General features: G+C 36.2%; 1 protein-coding gene across 1 annotated transcript in view; it reads right to left on the bottom strand.

Annotated features, from left to right (window-relative positions):
- Window positions 1–16,610, bottom strand: part of LOC113231865 (trypsin-1-like) — a 34,070-nt gene extending 17,460 nt beyond the window's left edge. The window contains exon 1 of the mRNA XM_026466402.1: window positions 16,337–16,610. Coding sequence (XP_026322187.1) covers window positions 16,337–16,610 — 274 coding nt within the window. The remainder of the gene's footprint in view (window positions 1–16,336) is intronic.
- Between the last annotated feature and the right edge of the window lie 5,633 nt (window positions 16,611–22,243).

Here is a 22,243-nt window from a genome sequence, read left to right as displayed (position 1 = left end):
CGCGTTACAAGGCTGAGGAAAAGGGCGGGGGATGGACGTTTGCCACCACACTGCGCCGCTCCGCCACCCGCCGTCGTCGTCTATATGTACGTTTACGAACGCGCGTTTACTGCGTCACTGAATTTGTGAACGTACGCAAACGTTTTGTGGTTGCGACTGAATCTTGTTTGAACCGTATTAAGGCGAGGTATTTCAATGAACAAAAATGTTTGAAGGTGAGGCATTGTGGATTGCCCCTCGCGTCCCGCATCCTGGGCGCTGAAAATTAATAATAGATATAATAGAATAAAATAAGAAAAGGCGGAGATAATTTTACACAGATCCGTCGTCGACAAGCGCCCAATGGTGATCGAACTGACAAGGCAATGAGGTTAAACCGTGAAATACACAGAGAGCAGGTGCGTGTCAGGCGCGACTCGGGTCGGGACCGCGGCGGTTCTAATTCCGTGTATTGAATGTGCATACAATTGTTGTTGTACAGCTTGGAAGGCTTAGGGTGCTAATGAAATTACAGGCACATGGAACTTGACAACTTATGTCTCAGAATGACAGGCGCAGTGGCAGTGCCCTTAAGATATTTGCGATTTAAAGCTCTGAGTGGTACTGCAACTGTTGTGGACAGGCGTGTCGCTAACCACCAGGCACACAACTTGTTCGTCCCGTCACTTGATATTATTAAAAAAAAAATATTATGTACATAATTAACTGCCTCTGTAGCCGAACGGTTACCATGATGGTCTGCCACACGGAAACCCCGGGTTCTATTCCCGAGCCGGGAGAAATATTTGTATGCCCTGCATTTATTTCTCTCGTGAGCTTGGGTGTAATTTGTATTTGTCTATAGCACCCGCGACACAGGGTTTCCCTAGTGCGGTGTTATGGGTGTGTGCGTAATTGCTATTATTATCATCATCATCAACAACATACGTCCCGCTGCTGAGCACGGTTGGTCACCTGTCCTTGGAGGGTTTTTTAAGAGAGACTTTACATGCAAAGTTTTGCGTATACAGAGTTCAACAAGATATTTTTCTTAAGAAGCTCTTATTAATAATAACCACTCAACATAGCCCCGCACTCCGGAAACCCAGTGTCGCGGGTGCTATGGACAACCACAAATTATACCCAAACTCACGGGAGAAATAAATGTAGGCCATACAAATATTTCTCCTGCCCCGGGAATTCAACTTGGGACTCTGTGTGGCAGTCCAGCATGGTAACCGTTCGGCCACGGAGGAAGTTAAAAGTTATTAATAATGAATACGTTCTTAAGCCCGAGTGCCTGACCCCGATCGACTGTACCATTGCAGGGGAATACCACCTCTCCCAATTCAAAATTCATATTTGAGGTCGTGGGAGAGGCGAGAGTCTAAAAATATATAGATTTTAGGACTTTCGTGGTTATTCACTAAATGATCATCACTAATATCATGTTTCTTACCACGGTATGACTTCTTTTTATTTTCCCGATATTTCGGAACGGTTGCACGCTCCATGGTCACGGGTTGACTAAAAATAAATAAGTGTAAAAATAGATATCCAAAACAATAATAAATCACTTAATTAGGACCAGAGGTCATAATTAAATTCAACTGCATATTATTATGATTAAAAGACACACATATGCAGGTCCTCTGACGGGAATCAAACCCAGAACTGTTGCAACCTTGAAAGAGTTATTTAAACCTAATAAAATGTGGCATTGTAGTGATGATCCAAATTTTATTCAAAATTATACGATCATAACTACACCGGATCTCTGGGATTGTACTCAAGTTTCCAGTAATTAAATTTGATGCGCACGCGGCTACTATACTTATAGATCTCGTGATCGGCGCACGCATCTCTGCGCGTGATCAAAATCGACTTCCCATTATTCATCATATTCTCACGTCAGTGTTCGCTACCGCATTGCTAATTATAAACAGTAGTTTTCTGCGACTACCTGTGTTACTTCAAGATGACTGTGTCATTAAAGCTATTACATAAATATATATGTAATAGCTTTGATAAAGCTGGGTTCAATATCACTGGATTTTAGAGTTTAAACAATATACAACAGCACTAGATTTAATAAGGCACGTAAGCCAATCATCATCTACACATTTATGGATTCCAATGCTGGGCCCCGGTCTTCTCGCAGGTGAGGGTTGAGGCTCAAGGCCAATGCTGGTTTGGGACTTCACCGTTTCTCCGAGGCTTGCGTTTCACGATGTTTTCCTTGACCGAAAAGCTCATTGTAAATTTCCAATTAAATATCGCACATAAATTTTGAAAACTCAGGTGTGCGAGCCCGAACTCGAACCCCCGGCCTCGGTTTCAGAGGCAGTAGGTCAAACCATTAGGCTACCACATATGTTTTCGACTATAATACAAACTATCTCATACAAACTTACTTCGCTAACTCAGCGACCCGAAGTGGATCTTGGCCTCCGACACCAAAGTCCGTAGTTTCTGTCGGTGTTGCACCAATTCCGACCATTCGGACACATTTAGTTCCTTAGGTCTTTGGTGACTTCATCCTTCCAGCGATATCTTGGACGGCCCTCTGGGCGATGACCAGTATGTTGCCCCAAATATGCTCTTTTGGCAGCTCAATCCTCTCCCATTCTAATACATCTAATACAAACGTTACAATCTACTATTGCCGGTGATGATAGTGGCTTAACTTACATTTGCAAAAATGTAGAGAAAGCGAAAGCGACTTCAAGTTTTTTTTAATGTTATTAGGGCTACTTAGTACATTTTGAAGACCTTATTATGTTATATTATTTTACTAATGATTGCGCCCTCTTTGAAAAAGTGGAAGGAATGTGCAATATTTTCTGCATTTCTATTTAAATTTGCGCTTTTAATTGAAAAAAAACGGTTTCACTAGGAATTTATGGAAGTACTAGCAGAAGACGAACAGATAGTAAGTATAGTAAGAACAGATAGTTCACAAAATGTTTGATGAAACTATGCAATGTAAAGTAAATAAACTTTCACTTTCTTTTAACAACTCACTGACACATCTGTTATTTTGTAGCCCATGGTAACCAAACTCTTTTATCAATATGTGTCAAGAAGTCTCTTATTACAAAGTCTGTGTTTCACCGGAGACGTGGTGTGTTATTAAAAATTAAAAACAAAAGACTTTATTTTTATTAACACAAAACATACAATATTTAAGATAAAACAATTGCTTAAATGTATATTGACGAAAAGGTAAAGGCCTCAGCAATTTGCTGGTGCTTAGGCTTCACCTGGCAAGTATTCTTCCCCGGACATACCGTAGCATACATGCTACGACGATATAGAGACGGGTATCATTTCAATAAAATATGTTACTATATTTATATTTCCTACTAGAAATGACATACCTTAAAACCTCAAATTACATACGTACCGACTACCAACCATACGGCACTCAGCAGTGAAGAGTATTTAGCTGGGTACGTATAATACAACAGGCAGGGAATGAAATTTAAAAGAACCTTTTATTCATTCTTTATGCTAGTGGTATGCCACTCATTCATCATATGAACTCATATTTAATTATTTATAAAGGAAACATTCTAGTGGGCTTACAACAAAAGCATCCAACGAGACTTAAAATTAAACTTAAAAACAAAGTAATAATGTAAAATTTAAATATAACAGATACAAATTAGTACTTAAAAACTGAACAATAGAAAGTAGACAAATACAGACCACTTTACAAAATTGACTACACTCTAATACTTATCTTAAATTTACAAAGTGACTTAATCCGTCTGGTGTCTTTGAGACATAAGACGCACCCCTAACCATTATGATATTTTTATTTTTTATTTAAAAATTTATAAAAAAATATTTTCAGAGACAATGTGGCTCCTGGACGCTAAAGTAGCAAAACCGTTAGGGACACCGTGTGTCTCTCGGGTTCGTGACGGGTTAAGACCGCTGAGAGGTTATGGATGAACCAATAGGGCCAAAGAAGTCCGTTTTCTATCCAGGATGCTGCGAGAGGCTCATAATCATCATCATATGTTCCGGAAGATATCCACTGCTAAACATTGGCCTCCCCCAAAGTTTTCCAGTCTATCCGTTCGGACACGACGTGCATCCGAGAGGCTAGCGAAGTTAAATTTCAACAGGGAAGATGTCTGATTTCTCCGTACTACCAGTTTGGGATTCAGTATTCGCCTGACGTATTTTTTTTTTCTTTTAAATTAATAAATTAAATTTAGTAAAAATTGATATAGTAAAATACAATATTTTGCAAAACGTATGTAGCGTAAATTGGTATGTTCTTTGGTAAATAAAAAATATTAAATAAATAGTATTAAAATTAATAACTTTCGTAACTATAGTGAAAAATGAAGTGGATTCCATTAAATTATTAAATTAAACATAACAGATTCATGGCTTTAACGTCTGAGTCAGTCGTGACCATGGGATTAGTAAAGGGTCCGAAACATTAATTTGTTTGAATAAAAAATAGTCGAAAAAGTAGCCTCATTTCCAATGTGTAACAATTGCGAAAACACAAAAACTCGATAGGTTTGTCTGCCTATAAAACTGTCAATTGCCGCCGTAATACGAATATCTAATCCATACACAAATCAATGTAAATAATGATGAGGTAATAAACGTAGTGCCGAGTACGTTAAGTACGTAATGTGTGACGACCACGTGCTGCAGCATTAGATACATTATATCTCATTGTATAAAGTTTCAATAACAGACATACGCTTCTCCAATAATAGGTTACAAAGTTCCGCTATTGTTAAAACAGTTACAGCTTCTGCATGCCGACTATCCTCTACCTACACGTTTTCTATTTTTCAATCGCGTTCCGCCTTTCGATACTTTCCTATACTAATACATGTACTAAACCAGTATAATTAGCTCTATCTAACCTCTGTTTGTAGTGATACAGCCGTATAGAAAGCGGTAGTGGAATGCAAAGAGACGGGTCTTGATTAAGTGGGCCGGTAGAGGCGGAAGGCGCCCGTAGTCCGGACAATGGCCGTGGACGATCACCGCGTTCCCAGCTCATTACGTATTTACTATAAAACTTCTGCTGGTTTAGTCTTGGCACTTTGTTGCCGGAGTAATTGAGTGTCTAATTTTGCGTTTAATGAAAATTTGCTTCGTAGATTAAATCTTGTTGGTTGTGTGCCTCCTTGCTTACTTCAATTAGAGAATTAGGTCGCATGGATTTGGTTAGCTGCGCAAAAAAAGTAATTTTGTACGCCTCACATGAAAGTCATAATTAATTTTTATTATATTTTTAGTAGCAGTAGAGCTCCTCGTGAAAGAGTTCGTCCAGGGAAGTACTGCCACCTTACCTATTTCTATCGCCAAGCTGTAACGTAAGCATTACTACGTTCTGGTAAGGGTAAGGGGTGCTGGTGAAATTACAGTCATATTGGAACTTGTTAACTTGTGTCTCAAGGTGAGGGGCGCAGTGGCAGTTCCCCTAAGACCTTTGCGATTTAAAGCTCCGAGTGGCATCGCAACTGTTATGAATAGGCATGTTGCTTACCACCAGATGCACGACTTGTTTGTCCCGTCACTTGGTATTATAAAAAAATGATATATTTTCTAAGTCACTAAGGTTTAAGATTGATTGATAATCTTCCACCAAATTACGAAAGATTTACCTCTGCAAAGTATGAAAAATTATTTGTGGAACTTTTAACTTTGTGTCATACTGCAAAGGAGTGGAGTACGCAGCCAACACCAGCCAGTTACCCGAAATCTACATGTTGTTTATATTGAGTCTATTTCTTTACATTTCGTATTAATGTTGTTGTTGCAGTGCGTACTACAAACTTTCACTTTTAATCTCAATATCGTTAAGAATTCCAAACTTTTATTATGAAATTTTATACTTGAACTGTTGAAATTTTATGTTACTAGTCTAAAATAAAATAACATCAATGCTCGTAAAAATGTAGAATCGTGACGTTTTATAGTCAAAATACAAAATCATCATCAGCTTTCTTTTTACGACATTATAAGTGTTTGTTTGTTTTATTTAGGTACAAAAAATATTTAGTATTTTTATATAATTTGTTAACTAATATAATCGTTTCAAAACGTGAAATATCAAGATCTTAAAAGCGTGCATAAATTTTTCTTATTTATATATATATTTTTTTTTATTGAACATTTTATTTGTCAGGTTTTATTACATATTAAGGGTCCTATTACACATTTAGATGTTTTGTAAATAAAATCAAAACAAAAATTCAAGAGGTGAGGTAAATTAACGTTAAATGTTATGTTGATATTTGAAAGAAACAAGTTAATAGAGTTTGTGATTAAATCAAACTTATACTTATATGCTTCTTTGCATTGGCTGTCTTTACACGTTAACCCAAAAGTCAGCTGTTGCACAGGACTGCTGTTTTGTAGACATGTAAAAGTTTCCTAAAACAATAATCACACTGATATAAAACTGTGCGCATATCATCGCAATAACAAATAAAATAATAATTGTACTTCATTTGTAACGTAATATATTCCAATGTAAATTCATAAATTGAATTGTCTATTAAGTAACCGTGGAGTTCCTTGTGAAAAACTTCGTCTAAGAAAGTATTGCCACCTTGCCTATTTCTGCGGCCAAGCTATAATGTAAGTATTACTTGGTACTTGTTTTGAAGGGCAAGGGTACTGATGAAGTTACAGGCTCTTCTTATTTAAGAGCTAGGCTTTTCTCGGTGGAGTAATCGCCAATCATCGCTTTAGCTTTGATTTCCTGACACGACACGATGTTAACTTTTTCCTTTATCTGATCTAAACAACTTCGTCTCGGTCTTCCTCTGCCTCTCTTTCCTACGTACGATCTTCCTTTCTATTCTGTTTCTTAGAAAACTGTCATGACGCTTCAGATGACCAAACATTTTCCCCTTTCGGTTCTCTATTGTCTTTAATAAGCTTTTCCTTTCATTCACTATTCTTAACACCTCCTCATTGGTCTTTCCGTTCCGTTTCCGTCCAACTGTTTCCCTTTATTCTTCTCCAGCACCACATCTCAAATGCCTCCAATCAGTCTCTGTCTCTCTGTATCATCCGTGTCCACGTCTCACTGCCATACAATACAATACTCATATACTCAAATAGTACAAATATACACTTTTATCAATCGTTTCCTGGCCTTCTTTGGAATTTTTGCTTTTAATAGATGTTTTTTATTGTTGAAAGCCTTTTTAGCCCGAGGTACACCTGGAATCACTGGTTATCAAACTGCCCAAATATCTAAAGTTACTTGTCCTCGTGAGACCTATAAAACTACATGGGACAAGCGCTATATTCTGAAAGTACATACACGTATGCCCTTATTTTTAAACGAAAAACATATTTTCTAGATACCCTATTAAAAATAAATGGAATATAATTCTATGGCGCTAAATCAATATTCTCAATATAATGACTGTACACTGGGCGTTAGCGTGATCACAGGAATATGAGTCACTTCACATATTATATACATTTTGATGTACACGGGATATTCACTAGCATTAGAGCTCCTTGTGAAAGTGTTCTTCCAGGGAATTACTGCCATCTTGCCTATTTCTGCCGTCAAGCAGTACGTTGAGCATTATTGCGTTCCGGTTTTGAAGACTGAGTGTCTTGGTGAAATAACAGGCACATGGGACTTGTCAACTTACGTCTCAGGGAGGCGGGCGCAGTGGCAGTGCCCCTCAGATCTTCGCGATTTAAAACTCTGAGTGACAATGCAACGATTATGGATAGAACTTGTTCGTCCCGTCGCTTCATGAATCAGTAATGCCATTAATGCTTTAGAGCAGAAGCACATATATTAGCAGTATTTTTCGACTCAATGCCTGTCAAGCAAGAGAATTAATTTTGTGCCAACAGGAATCGTGCTTTATGGATCCTTCGCCACGCCACTTACGACTGAACACACAATGCCTACGTGTAGCCTTACAATCTCAATTAAGAATATTACTGCAATTTGCTCCTATTAAAAGATTTCTGATTTCAATCTTCTATATGTCTTAAGCACATATTTATAGTCACCAAGGTCGGGTGTAGATAGCAATTAAACAATTATTGACCAATTCATATGCAAGATACGAACAAAAGTTTAAGGACAATTCTTGTTAGAACGGTTATTCTCGGACCAGTATTCAATACGTAATTTCCGTGGTAATTTTTATTATTTGAGTATTTGATTTTTTGCCGTGAAATATTATTTAATAATTACACACTTGAATATTTAAATAATAAAAATAGCCACGGAAATTAGATAGTAGACAATAGTTCAAGAATGACCGAGAATAGCACGCATTCACCGACTCAGTAATAATATACAGTGTTTTCTTTAAATAGGATAGCATGGGGAAATTCGAAACAAGGAAATTTGCTTAGGAACTATTAAGTCTTTAAAACAATTTTGGCATAGTCAATTGTTTGATCAAGCGTGAGTTGTCCATAAAAATAAAATGAATGAAATTGATCAAAATTTTTTTTAGCGCTAATCGCTACACCCTACAGTTTTATGAAGGGTAAAAACTTTTTATTAAATTTGACCAAATTCTGCTGTCCTGATTTTTTCTTCCCACACAATGAAATCATATTTATAAGAAACGGAGTCTATAAGCACTAAAAAAATTAATCAGTTTTATTCATTTTGCAAATTTGACCCACGTCGCTTGTCCCGATTTTTTCGTCATGTACAATGAAATAATCCTTTCATGAAACTGAGTCGATTAGCACTAAAATAATTTTGATCAATTTTATTCATTTTTATGGTCAACTCACGCTTGACCAAAAAATTGTCTATGACAAAATTATTTTCACAAAAAAGACTTAATGGTTACTAACAGAGTTTTTGTATTTTTCCCCATACTGTCCCATTAAAAAACCACTCTGTCTATGCGTATGGTAAGGTAAAATCTGTACACTTCCTATACAACTTGCGTAAGAGTATTTATATTTGAAGGTTGTACTGTCGACGGAAGCCGTTGAACATCTAGAATAAAAATAAGTACCGGCTAGCATACATTTTTATATGAGACTTTAAAAATAGTTCTTACTTATTTTTATTGATTGCCTCCGTAGCCGAGTGGTTACCATACTGGTCTGCCACGCAGAGATCCCGGGTTCCATTCCCGAGACGGGAAAAATATTTGTATAGGCTACATTTATTTCTCTCGTGAATTGTGGTTATCTATGTGTGTGTCCATGGCACCCGTGACTCAGGTTTACCCTAGTGCGGAGGCTAAGAGTGTATGCGTTATATATTTATTTTATTTATTATTGAAAATTATGAAGAAGTATTAGGGGAAAATAAGCAAAAAAAAATTGTCCGCAATTTCATGTTGGAGTTTTCAATCTGCATCCTATTAGTTTGTGAGTATTATATATTACATAATGTATACGTATATTTATCTTGTGTTTAAATTATATATCATAGTAATTATTTATAAACTTTAATCTTTATCTGTTTTTAATTGTCATGTTATGGACCCTTGTTAATTATTCTGTACTCAGCTCTTCGGTTGACAGGTAGAGAATAGTGTTGTAACATGAAAAAAAACCAAATATTTTTTTCACATTTTTGAAGAAAAAAAAACAGGAAAAAAAGAACATAGTGCCCTGGTTTTTTTCTAAATTTGGTTTTTTTCACAAAAAGTGTTTTTTTCACAAATGTGAAAAAAAACCAAATATTTTTTTCACATTTTTGAAGAAAAAAAAACATGAAAAAAAGAACATAGTGCCCTGGTTTTTTTCTAAATTTGGTTTTTTTCACAAAAAGTAAAATGGAGTAACTGAAATAAAATAAGACACTAACTTTTGTTTTAAGAATATATATAACATGTTTATAAAAATCAATTACCATGATAAATATAACAAAAATTTAGTCTTCATTTGTGGTATTACTAATTTTACGACTGTTACAGGTGTTACTTACACTTGTAATGTCATCGAAATTTTCTGTGTCTTCGTTTCCTTCATGCAAATCCTACCGAATAATTTTATATAAGCGGCTTGCTAATAATTCTATGTAAATTTTGTTATATAAGGTATATTTGCGATGTGGAAAAAAATATTGATATCGCTCTTAGATAAATGAATAAGTAGTGTTTTATCAGTAATCATCAAAGTAGCGATGCAACAGCAATCGATAGATTTAAAAAAAAAAGGTAAAATCAGAAGTCAGAATCCCCGCATTTTCCCCACATAGCGTCAATCCCACAAAATGTCAATCCCAATCGAGTTGGAATCCCCCGCAATTTGGGGAATTCGCCAGAAATTGACAACACTATCAGTGTTGCCCATTTATTTTGAGCAATTTATCTATGAAGAATATTAACAACGAAAGGGAAATGTAATAAAAAATACAATTGTTATATTTTTATATTTTTATTTTCATACTTTTAGAGAAAAAAACGTACTCCCGAAAAAAAAAACCGTTTTCCTTTCATGTTTATCTTCATTGCGTGGAGTAATATCACAATAATACTTGAATGTTATGGTGGACAAACATCGTGATATTCAATGAACTTAAAAATCATAAAAAGTTATCGACAAACTACCTTCATTTAACCTTTAGACCTCTCTCCTGAAAACTTACTATGGCTTTATGACACCAAGAGGGTTGTATAGTTACTAGGACGTTTTCATAAAGGTCAGCTGTTTTAATTAACAGTACATTATGTATAGGTGCTGGAACAAGATTGAAGTTGTTCCAGCACAGAACTTCAACAAAGTTGAAGATTATCTTGTATTAAGCTTCTGATTAGTAATATAAAGTTACTACCAAACGATTTAGATTTTTTAATAAAAATTAAGAGACGGAACGAATACATCGTTCGCCTGATGATAAGCGACGCGCCTGTCCATAACAGTTGCTGTACCATTCAAAGTTTTAAATCACAAAGGTCTGAGAGGCACTGATTGGCGGCAGAAATAGGTAAGGTGGCAGTACTTCCCTGGACGAACTCTTCTGCTACCAGATGATCAATGGCTGTAAATAGGCTATATCTTTTAGATTTTCATTTATTATAAATTGTAGTCCAATTGGTGATGGTTTATACTGTAGGTGCTGCATTAGAAGATTCCGGGTTCGATCCTTGGCAGGACCAATAAGGTAAATGAACTTTTCCAAATAACGAAAACTATCTCGTCTCGCGTTCTCTTGAGATCAGTTGTTTGGAGTCTAGAACATTCTATTATTATCAAAATGTCTTAAAGGTAACGCAAAGTTATCATGTAAAGATATAAATAAATTCAAAAACAATTACAGAAGGTAAAAACAGATTAAATTCCTCAAGACTCGCCTAATCTGTTGGCAATTCGGATTATTTAAAAACATTCTTATGATACGGCAAAAAAGTCGTTAAATACCAAAAATAGAGATTTGCAAGTTCTGCGGGTTCGCTTCGTGGCTTAATTGGCAAAGCATCTGCCACGGATTCCCTGATGGGTCGAATCCAGCCGTATCGAATGATTTTTTTCTGAGTGTTCGATCTTTTTTATTATAACAAAATAGCGGAGTAATTTCATTAAAAAAAAATGAATATCATGGTAGTAAAATTTCGCGACGTTTAATAAACTTAAAAAGAAAGACATTCAAGTGTCAATCAAGCGATTGAGTACATCTGACCGTAAAGAACGTAGATGATTGGAACGAATCATCCTGGCTCAACACAGAATCAATGCGACTCTACCATTTCTATATTTATAAAAAGGTTTAATATAAAAAGCACATTTTAATGATATTTACCATAAGTAAAAATTTAATAAATTAATCCATATCGTGTGTGGCATGTCTAGACTAATAAAATCAGACCGCTTACAAAGTAATGTCGACCGTAAAATTTCAAGGAAATTGTTTTATAATGGAGGTAGAATCCTGAAAATGACGTATGTTGCATATAAGTAATTAATGCATTAAATTGATTTCACTTTCAATTAAAAATTTTGATTGATTTCTAAAATAGATAGGTCAATTTTTCAATTCGTTATTTATAAACTGTAAACGTAAGTACACTAGATCATTGTACAAATGGTTTTAACAAAAAAAATCATAACGTGACAAATATGTTTTATATGGACTAACGGAAAATTACTGGGAAAGTAACGATGAAACCTATGACAGAGTCATCAATACAGTGTACGATATTCTAAACGTAGACTTAACAGGATACGTAGAGGTACTTACACGTTTAGGGAAACGAGGGACGAGAAGACCTATCAAAATAGAACTCATTTCTAAGCGAATGACAAGTTATCTATTGAGCTGTAGACAGTATTTCAGAAACACTGGTATCGCTGTCTCGGAATACCTTAACAAACAAGCTCTACAAGACAAGAGAACACTAAAAGAGGAAATGCTTACCGCCCGGAGAAACGGACAGCATGCCGTGTTTCGAAATAACAAACTCTTAATTAATGGAAAAGAGACAACAGTCCAAGATCTACGAGACAAAAAATTGCCTTATCAGTTAAGCAATCCACAACGTACTTCAGAAATCAGCACTCATGACAACAACTATATGAAATTAAACAACGACCCTCCACTTCAATGCGCTCAAAATGAATCAGAAACAACTTATAGCAACAGCAACCTGCAACATAACTTTCGAGACTTTCGAAACTAATTTCTATGTATTGTACCAAAATATGCGTAGCTTACTGCCCAAATGCCATCTCCTAGAAGCATTTTTAGATGATAGGCCAAATATCAGTGCTATTTGTATAACTGAATCGTGGTTGACAAATGACAAACTAAAATATCTACATATAACTGGCTACAATTTGGTATCTTCGTATAGCAGATCAAACTATGAAGGAGGTGGTGTATGCATCTTACTAAAAAACTCACTTGAATTTAAAACACGTAATGACATAAATACTTTGTCAATCGAAACTGTTTTTGAAATATGTGCCGTAGAGATAGAAACTTTGAATACGCTTTTAATAACATTGTATTGGCCAAATGGTGACATACAAAGTATTACTATTTACAATCAACTTGAAAAATTAATGAAAATTCTAAATCAAAAAGATGGTTCTAAATCAATAATCCTAGGGGGAGACCTAAATATTAACTTTAATAAGAATACAAAGAAAAAAAGAAAACTATCTAATTTCATGCTTACTTATAACTTTAAGCAACAAGTAAAAGTAGCAACTAGAGTCACTAAAACTACTGCAACATGCTTGGATCTTATCTTTGTCCAATCAAACAACCACACCACCCTTGAACCCTCTGTTCATGAACTGGGATTCTCAGATCACCGAGGTATTTTGCTGCCAATCTTATCTCAAATTCTAAATTTTAAATATTTTCTTATTGATAAGCGAACGTACAATGAACAAAACATGACAAAATTTAAAAACGAAATAAAATCTGTAAAATGGCAAGAAATCATAAAACCTAATAAATGCATTAACGAAAACTATGACACATTTGAAGGAATATTAAAACAAACTTTAGACAGATGCATACCCATAAAACGTATTAAAATCCCACTAAAGCGCAAGGTTACGTGGATTACAAAGGGAATAAAAACATCTTGCCTGAACAAAAGACTTGATAAATTTCATTTATCACAAACAAATAGTAAAATTCTAAAAAATCACTACAAAAAGTACGAAAACATCTTAAAAAAAGTAGTTCGGAGAGCGCGTAAATTGAAAAATATCACCAAGTTTCAAAACTCAAATAATAAAATGAACGCAATGTGGCAAATAATAAATAATGAAACAAATAAAAATAATCTCAAAATTAAACAAAATATAAAACTACAAAACCTTGATTCTTGTTGCTCGGATCCTAAAATAGTGGCGAACTCATTTAACAACTATTTTGCTACAATTGGTACTCTAAATAGCACTACACAAGAACCAAATCAAAAAATTAAATTAACAAAAGTCATGAACCCGATTGAAAATTCCCTGTATTTGCCACAGGTTGAAACACGAGAAGTTAACTCTTTAACCTATTCATTGACATCAAACTTAATACCACCTTTTTATCCTATTTATTGACATCAAATTTAATTTATATTTTAGTCATGTAATGTGTGTATAATCACCATTATATTTTTTAATTAGGCACGAAATGAAATGTATCCTTAACTTCTATTATATAAGTTGTAGTTATGATAGTTAGTAGTCATCATTGTTAATATAATTTATTTATTTATTTAAACACTTTATTGTACCACAAAGTAACTTACAAATTTTCAGAAACAATTTAAATATTTGTGTACAAAGGCGAGCTTATCCCATAAAGAGATTTCTTCCAACTAACCTTTGAAAAATCTGAGAGGAAAGTTGGTTTTTGGGGTGGCACTAAAAACAGATAAGTAAAGAAATGGAATATACTATACTCAATAAATATACAGATAAATTTAATAAATCAAATGTACATACGAATACATATATATTAAGTAATATTGATACATTAATACATACAAACTCTATAACAAAACTATAAATAAATATATCAAATGTAAATAAATATTTCAAAAGCTCTAACATGTGGAGTCTGAACAATCCCAAAACTTCAAAAGAGCACCCTTGAAAACCCGAACCGAAGGCGACTGTCTGACCTCGACCGGGAGAAGGTTCCACATACGGGCAGCATTTACCGTGAACGAGTTCGAATATTTTTGGGAACTGTGTTGTGGAAGGACGAGGGACAAATTGGTGCCAGAACGCAGGCGGTCACCCATAGCCTGGCGGTATTGAAAACGCTCACGTAGATAGCTAGGTGAAGTGGGATGGAACAGGATTTTATAGAGGAAGCATAAAATGTGAGCATTTCTACGTAAACGAATAGGCAACAACTTCAACTCATCTCTAAACTTGGAAATGTGGTCGTACTTTTTCAATCCAAACACAAATCTGATACATTGATTTTGCAGCCGCTCCAATTTATTAAGAAGGTCCTCCGAAAGATCAAGATAGGAGACGTCACCATAGTCCAGAATAGGAAAAAGAAGAGTGCGTATTAGCATAAATTTGGTAGACAGAGGAAGAAAGTACTGCATCCGCTTGAGGGAGTGAAGTGATGCAAAGATTTTACGACTTACATCGGCGACATGCTCCGACCAAGAAAGTGTCTGATCCATTATGATGCCCAAATTTTTAACTGAAGTGGAAAAAGGAATAATGGTGTCATTCAAAACTAAATTGGGCATCACCATAGACTCAAACTTGGAGATGGAATGGCGACTGCCAATAATTATGGCTTGGGACTTTTGTGCATTTAAAAGAAGTCCGTAGTTCTTAGCCCATACCGAAACCTTTTGTAGGTCGGAATTCAATGTGCCGATAGCAGTAACTACATCTTCAAGACGGGCTGCAGTATAGATTTGAAGGTCATCGGCATAGAGATGGAAAGAAGACGTGAGTGATGATGTAATTCCACCGATAAAGACCGAAAAAAGTATAGGTGATAAAACCCCACCCTGCGGAACGCCAGCCGTAAGGCTACACCAGTCCGAGTGCATGTCACCGGTCTTTACGAGTTGGGAACGGCCAAACAAATACGAACGAAACCAGGATTCGGCTAAGGGAGGTAGATTTAAAGTTCTAAGCACAGCAAGAAGCAAATTAAAATCAACAGTACTGAAAGCACTGCTGAAATCCAATAAAGTGAGGACAGTAACTTTTTTATTTTCTATATTAAGACGAATGTCGTCAGTGATTTTCACCAGAGCAGAAACTGTGCTATGGCCCGCTCGAAAACCAGACTGCAGATGGTTGAAAATGTCGTAACGTAGGAGGTGGTTAGTGAGTCGATTATGGACATAGTGCTCAAGGATTTTAGACAATACAGGAAGTATGGAGATAGGGCGGTAATGGGAGAAAGAAGAAGGATTTGATTTTTTAGGGAGAGGAATTACATGGGCTTGTTTCCATATAGCGGGAAACACACCACTGGAAAGGGAAAAATTAAGGATATGAGCTAAGATAGGAGCTACTAGGTCCTGTATTGGAGTGATCATATCAAGACTCAAACCGTCATTACCAACAGCCTTCGTGGTGACAGACTTAAGTATTTTCAACACATCTGCTGTCGTAACCTTCCCAAAATCAAAAGAGGCTGAAGCAAGACAAGGTGCATTGGCCAGGACAGATAAAGTTCGCGATTTTATGACTGAATCTAAACATACTGGGGAAGATGCAAAGTAGTCGTTCAGTGCGTTAAGATCGACATTGAAGGGAAAGACATGATCAGCTTTACCTATGCCTAGTGACTTCAAATATTTCCACATTTTAGTATGCGGACAACCTTCGATAGTGGAGTGAATATGTTTACGCCTGGCGTTCCTACAGAGCTTGTTGCAGCGGTTACGTAACTCGATGTAGGACTCACTATTGATCTTGGTTGGATTCTTCCGCAATCTGATACGTGCTCTGTTGCGCCTCTCCATAACCTCTTTGATATCTGGCGTGAGCCAAGGGGCGGGGAAATGTTTGACTCGGACAACTTGAAGAGGAGCATGCTTGTCAAAGATGGTCAAAATAATAGAGTTAAAAGCTTGAACCATTTCATTCACGTCTTCCGCTCCAAACACTAGCTCCCAATCAGAATTCAGCACATCATCAAAAAGGGCATTTTTGTCTATTTTACCATAATTGCGGAGCATTAAGGTTTTATGTCTGCGCTTAGGTGGACGAATTTTGAACGAAGCATAAATTAAATCGTGTGAAGAAAAAGCAGCAGCATTAAACTGTCCATGAGAATCAACCAGCTCAGGAGAAGAAGTGATGATCAGATCAAGAAGGGAAGGTTGACCATTATGCGGAAAGTGAGTGGGACACAACTCGAGGCAATTCAAAAAAAGTGAGTGGAAGAGTGAAAGCAACTTCCTCGATCGGCAGTCACGCTTAATAAGGCAGGTATTGAAGTCACCCATGAGTATAATATGTTCGTAGCGGGTACGTAGATCAGCCAGAACCGACTCTAGTTGCTCAAAGTAGTCAACTCTTAGGTGAGGACTGTAAAAAACTCCCAGTAGGGCCCTAGTGTGGTGAAGAGTGACTTCCAAAAAAAGATATTCAGGAGAGTCCGCGCTGGTCACCGACTGTGCTACGATCTCGCAGTCAATGTCACATCGTAGATAAATCGCTACGCCACCTCCACCAACCATCCTCATACGACCGCCCTGGGATCCAATGGTGTAGGCTCGATCATTACGAATGAGCCTAAAACCTGGTAAAGGGTACTGAGTAGATGGTAGTGAAGGTTTAAGCCATGTCTCTGAAATAAGGACTGCATGAATATTTTTGCTGGTGAAAGATGTCACGAGATCGTTATAATGACTAGCAAGGCTTTGCGCATTAATATGAACAACGTTAAAGTTTTTCGGTAGAGATGAGAAAGCAACCTTCAGTCTTTCCTCAAGCGAGGGCATGTCATCCTCTGCATCCGAAAAAGTAGTTGTAGAGGACGACAAAGAGAAATATTCAGAATCCGAATCAGTGTTCAAAACATCCGACATTGAGCTGATATAATTATAGTTTATGTATAAATAATAGTGTTTATAAATATAATATAAATATAATATTATATAGTATAATGTAATATAGTATAATATAATATAATAGTATTTATGAAGACAAATTAACCTTTCCTTTTCAATCAGCTTTCGCCAGCAGCTATTACAGTAAAAGAAAAATAAATTTAAAACCACTAAACTTAATTATAAGAAAGACAATAGGTACCTAATTAAACCCGACAATAAAATAACGGCATTTACTGTGAGAAAAAAAAAAGAAATAATTAAAAATAAAGAGATTTAAAGTAATTTGCAATAAATTAAAGAATTTTATAACTACACGCATTATCAATTCAAAAAGTTTAACACAATGATCTTATAAAATGTTCAATAATAACAGTTTCTTCCCTAAGGTACTTGCGTGAAACAGAACGTAACTAGTATAAAAAAAAAAAAAATTAAATAAATGACATTAACTGTCAACAAGCAGAATTTTAAACTTTTAGAAGTTACGCATAAAAAAATAATAAAAGTAAAAGTGGGGTGAAACGAGAAAGTAATTTTGCTGGAAATTATTGAACCAAAAGAAATGCTAACAAGAAAATGAAGTACATTGCTTGCTACGCACTGGAGCCGACAATTCGGCATATTATTTGGATTTCGCAGCTGCAGATCTTGTGGGGCGAGTTTTACTTGGAGGCCGGTTGGAAACATCATGTGCTCTCGATAGCGGAGGGTTATTCGAGTCACCAACAGCAGACCTTGAGGAGCTACAACCTGTGGCTGAGTTGGATGGATTTGACGGCGGCGTCGGTTTGCAGGTCGTGAAGTCCGATAACTCTGTCATAGTTGTGACCTTCTTTTTCGTCCCATCGGAACAAACCACTACGACTTTGCCATTCATAGTCCAGCAGCCCTTGATGCCGAGTCTTTTACGGGCTTCCACAAAAACGGCATGCCTGCTGGCAGTGAGGAATTCAGACAAAGTTATACCAGTGCCTTTCAAGCCACGTTTAGCAGCCCATACTCTCTGGCGCAGTTGATGGTCACAGAAACGTAGAAGTATTGGACGAGGCTTTCCCATGGCCACATTCCTCCCCAGTCTGGAGCATACGGTTAGAGAAAGCTGAGATACTTCGCTTATTCCTAAGTTGTTACAACAAATGTCTAGAGCTTTTCTTAATGTATTCTCATCTCTTACTTCAGGCACACCGTGCAAGAGCAAGGCATTCGAACGTGACCTCATGTCAAGATCATCTAAGGCCTGATAGATGAATTCCAGCTGTGATCTAAGACCTGAGACGGCCTTCCATATAAAAGATTTAAAAGTATGGAACTCACTGGAAACCACTGCTGAATCTTGTCTCGGAGATGCAAGTGAAGTCTCAAATATTTCCATTTTACTTGCAAAAAGGGCAGCCAGCTCGTCCATGTTCTTTCTCAGCATACTGATGTTGTCCATTGCTGGTTTTGTGTGACAAAACTTGTGTGTTAATTTATTCAACAGTGAAGTGGTTTTATGTGGTGAATGTTAGCTGGTGGCGAAACTGTCAATTACTATAATGCATTTATAGCATGTAAGTCTAAAAATTTCAAAAACTACTATTTTTAAACGTAGCTAAATAGGAGTATTAGAGAAAGGCGTGTTTTTCGCTTACGCCTACCCGCGAAATTCATTTATTCAATTATTTGATATTCAATTATTTAATTCAATTATTTGACTTAAGCATGAAATGTATTAATTAACTATTTGAGTGTGCTCTCTCTTATGTTGCGATGCCCCAGTGGGGTGCTACATGTCTAAGGGACAAATTAAATGTATTCTAGATCTAAGGAAACCATGTAGAAATGCAATAAATAAATATGAAATATGAAATATGAAATATGTGACACGGACATTTTGGTATCTCATTGAACAGATTGCCACAACAAATTATTTGGTAGTAATGATACGGTTTAGTGGTCTAGTGGGCAGAGTCTGCCTGCGAAGCCTGAGGTCGTGAGTTCACTTCCCAGTTAAGTAGATTTTTAGTTCTAAGTTGAAATTTGTTTAAGCACTTATGGTTTAACTATTCGTTTTTGGTTCAAAAATGCGTTTTTTTATACATCTAAACTCTTTAACCTATGTTATTACTATTTAAGAGTCATATTCGGTACTTGTTAACTTATTCTACTATAATATCTTTCTGTATTCATTGATATTATAATATAATAATAATTCTTTATTTCGGATCATTAAAATATTCATAGTATGTTAGTACGAGAATTTAATAACAAGGTTAGTACAATACAATGCAGACTTAATTTATAACTTCACTATAAATTGGGCTATGCCCTTAATTTGCTCTATCCAGAATTTTACAGTTGGACAGCCAAATCTTCCTGCTACTACACTTTGAATGCTGTTGGAACTTTGCCTCACGCGACTCAACAGCGAGACAAGCTTTTTCCATATTACGGCCTGGAAGCTGTCCGTATGAGCTTCCGCAAACATGGCCTAGGCTCTGCACCAGCTTGGCAGTCCCTTCAGTACTCTAAATAACTGCCTCCGTGGCCGAACGGTTATCATGCTGGACAGCCACGCAGAGGTCCTAGGTTCAATTCCCGGGCCGGGAGAAATATTTCTATGGCCTACATTTATTTCTCTCGTGCGTTTGGGTAATTTGTTTGTCTATAATGTTGTTTGTCTATGTGGGTTGTCCATGGCACTCGCGACACAGGATTTCCCTAGTGCGGGGCTATGTTGAGTGTGTGCGTTATTATTATATAAAAAATAATAATAAGAAAAAATTAATAAACCTTCAATTGATCACGAAATTTTTTATTTGAAGAGTAAATGTATTTCGATTTAAAACTATTTTTATATCTAATGCTGTTTATTTTATATTGTGTAACTTTTAAAGGGTTATTGGAATCCACGATGCATAGGAACAGTACCCATAAAACAAGAAATACACTGATTAACGCCTCACTCTTTCTTTGATTTGCTACAGCATAAATTGTGAACGAGTCCATGCCTCTTTAACTAGTCGAGATCTACACGAATGACTAATGGTTCTTGGCCAATGGAGTCGTTAAATAGGAAATGAATACAGAGGTGTATTGAACTCTTGGAAACCAACTTGTTCGAGTGCAACGTCTAGTTCGCAACCTATAGTATGACAATTAAACATCTTCTTCGAACTTCGGTATAAAGTTCCACGTATATTTCGAAAACAAGAATAGGCGAAGTTTCTTTTCGGTGGGTTTTATTTACTAGCCAGTAAGTTAAAATATACAGGTAAGGTACAATAAAAACTTAAATATTAGAAAATAAAACTAGGAGTGAAGGTTGTTTTTTTACAATATTAACTGACGGGGCGAAGAAGTCGTGCCATTGTTGATAGCTACACGTCTGTCCATAACAGTTGCAGTGCCACGCACACAGAGCTTTAAATCGTAAAGATCTGAGGGGCACTGCCACTGCGCCCGTCTCCCTGAGACGTAAGTTGACAAGTCTCATGTGCCTGTAATTTCACCAACACTCTTACCCTTCCAAACCGGAACACAATAATGCTAACATTACTGCTTGGCGGCAGAAATAGGTAAGGTGGCAATACTACACCGGACGAACTCTTTCACCAGGAGCTCTACCGCTACTAATGGTGGTAGTACTGGTACATTCTCAAGTCTTTGGGGATATTTATTGGGGATTTTGATAACACGTGACGAACAAAAAGCCGTGGTACCCTTATGGTTTGACCTACCGCCTTACAAGCAAAGGCCGTGGGTTTAAATCCGCGCTCGCACCTCTGAGTTTGCGCGAAATTTAATCTGAAATGTACCATAAGAATTTCGGTGAAACCTGCATATGGAAGAAGGTCACAACCCTCGGAAAACGTGTGAATACTCAACCCGCGTTGGACCAGCGAGCGTGGCAGACTATGGCCTAAACTATGGCTTGAGAGACCCGTGTCCAGCAGTGGATCCTATAAGTGCTATAATGATGACGGGATGAACAAATCATACGTCTGATAGTAAGCGAGGGGTACTGCCACTGCACCCGTCACCCTGAGATGTAAAGTTGGCAAGTTCCATGTAGATTCAGCCGCACCTTCAAAACTGGGCAGTTAATCTTACACGACGAATTCTTTCACTTACGTTACTGTAAATTTTCTTTGTGTATTAATGGACAAAGAAGATTTTTTTAATTAGTCGATCAGTTGACTGCGTTTGGTGTGGTATAACCTATTTTTTTCGATTTTGTTCTGGTTTGGGTTGTTTTGTACAATATTGTTTTATTAATTTTAATTGTTTATATTTTGACGAACATGTTACGCCTTAACATTATTTTTTTAACTGTAATATTGTGACATTGACTATTATTAGTATCACTGTACTTGTTTTACGGGTGACCATTTCTTGAAATTTTATTCGTTAGTTACTCTACTATACATTTTATACATTTATTATGATGTTATTCGTATACATATATAGAGACCAGCTAAAAAATATATGCTTGAATATATACAAGTAAAATGTGGTAGTGTAATTAAACAAATTCTTCAAAATTTCAATATCATAGTTATTCCTATTACTAAAAAAAACTTAATAAATTATCACCAAGTTACGAAGTTTAAAGATTTTTTTTATTGCTTTTATAATTCCAGATGTTAAGAGTATGAAAATGAAAAAGGTAAGACAAACATTTTTCAATATATAATCTATTTCAATCTGTAGAACAGAATAGTTTCTATATAATCATGCGCTTATTGGTACAGTATCGAAATACGTAAATTACA

This window comes from Hyposmocoma kahamanoa, unplaced genomic scaffold, assembly GCF_003589595.1.
Source record: "Hyposmocoma kahamanoa isolate Upper Pololo Valley unplaced genomic scaffold, ASM358959v1 66, whole genome shotgun sequence".
NCBI lineage: Eukaryota > Metazoa > Arthropoda > Insecta > Lepidoptera > Cosmopterigidae > Hyposmocoma > Hyposmocoma kahamanoa.
The sequence above is the reverse complement of the archived record's forward strand: the minus strand, read 5'-3'. Positions and strand labels throughout refer to the sequence as shown.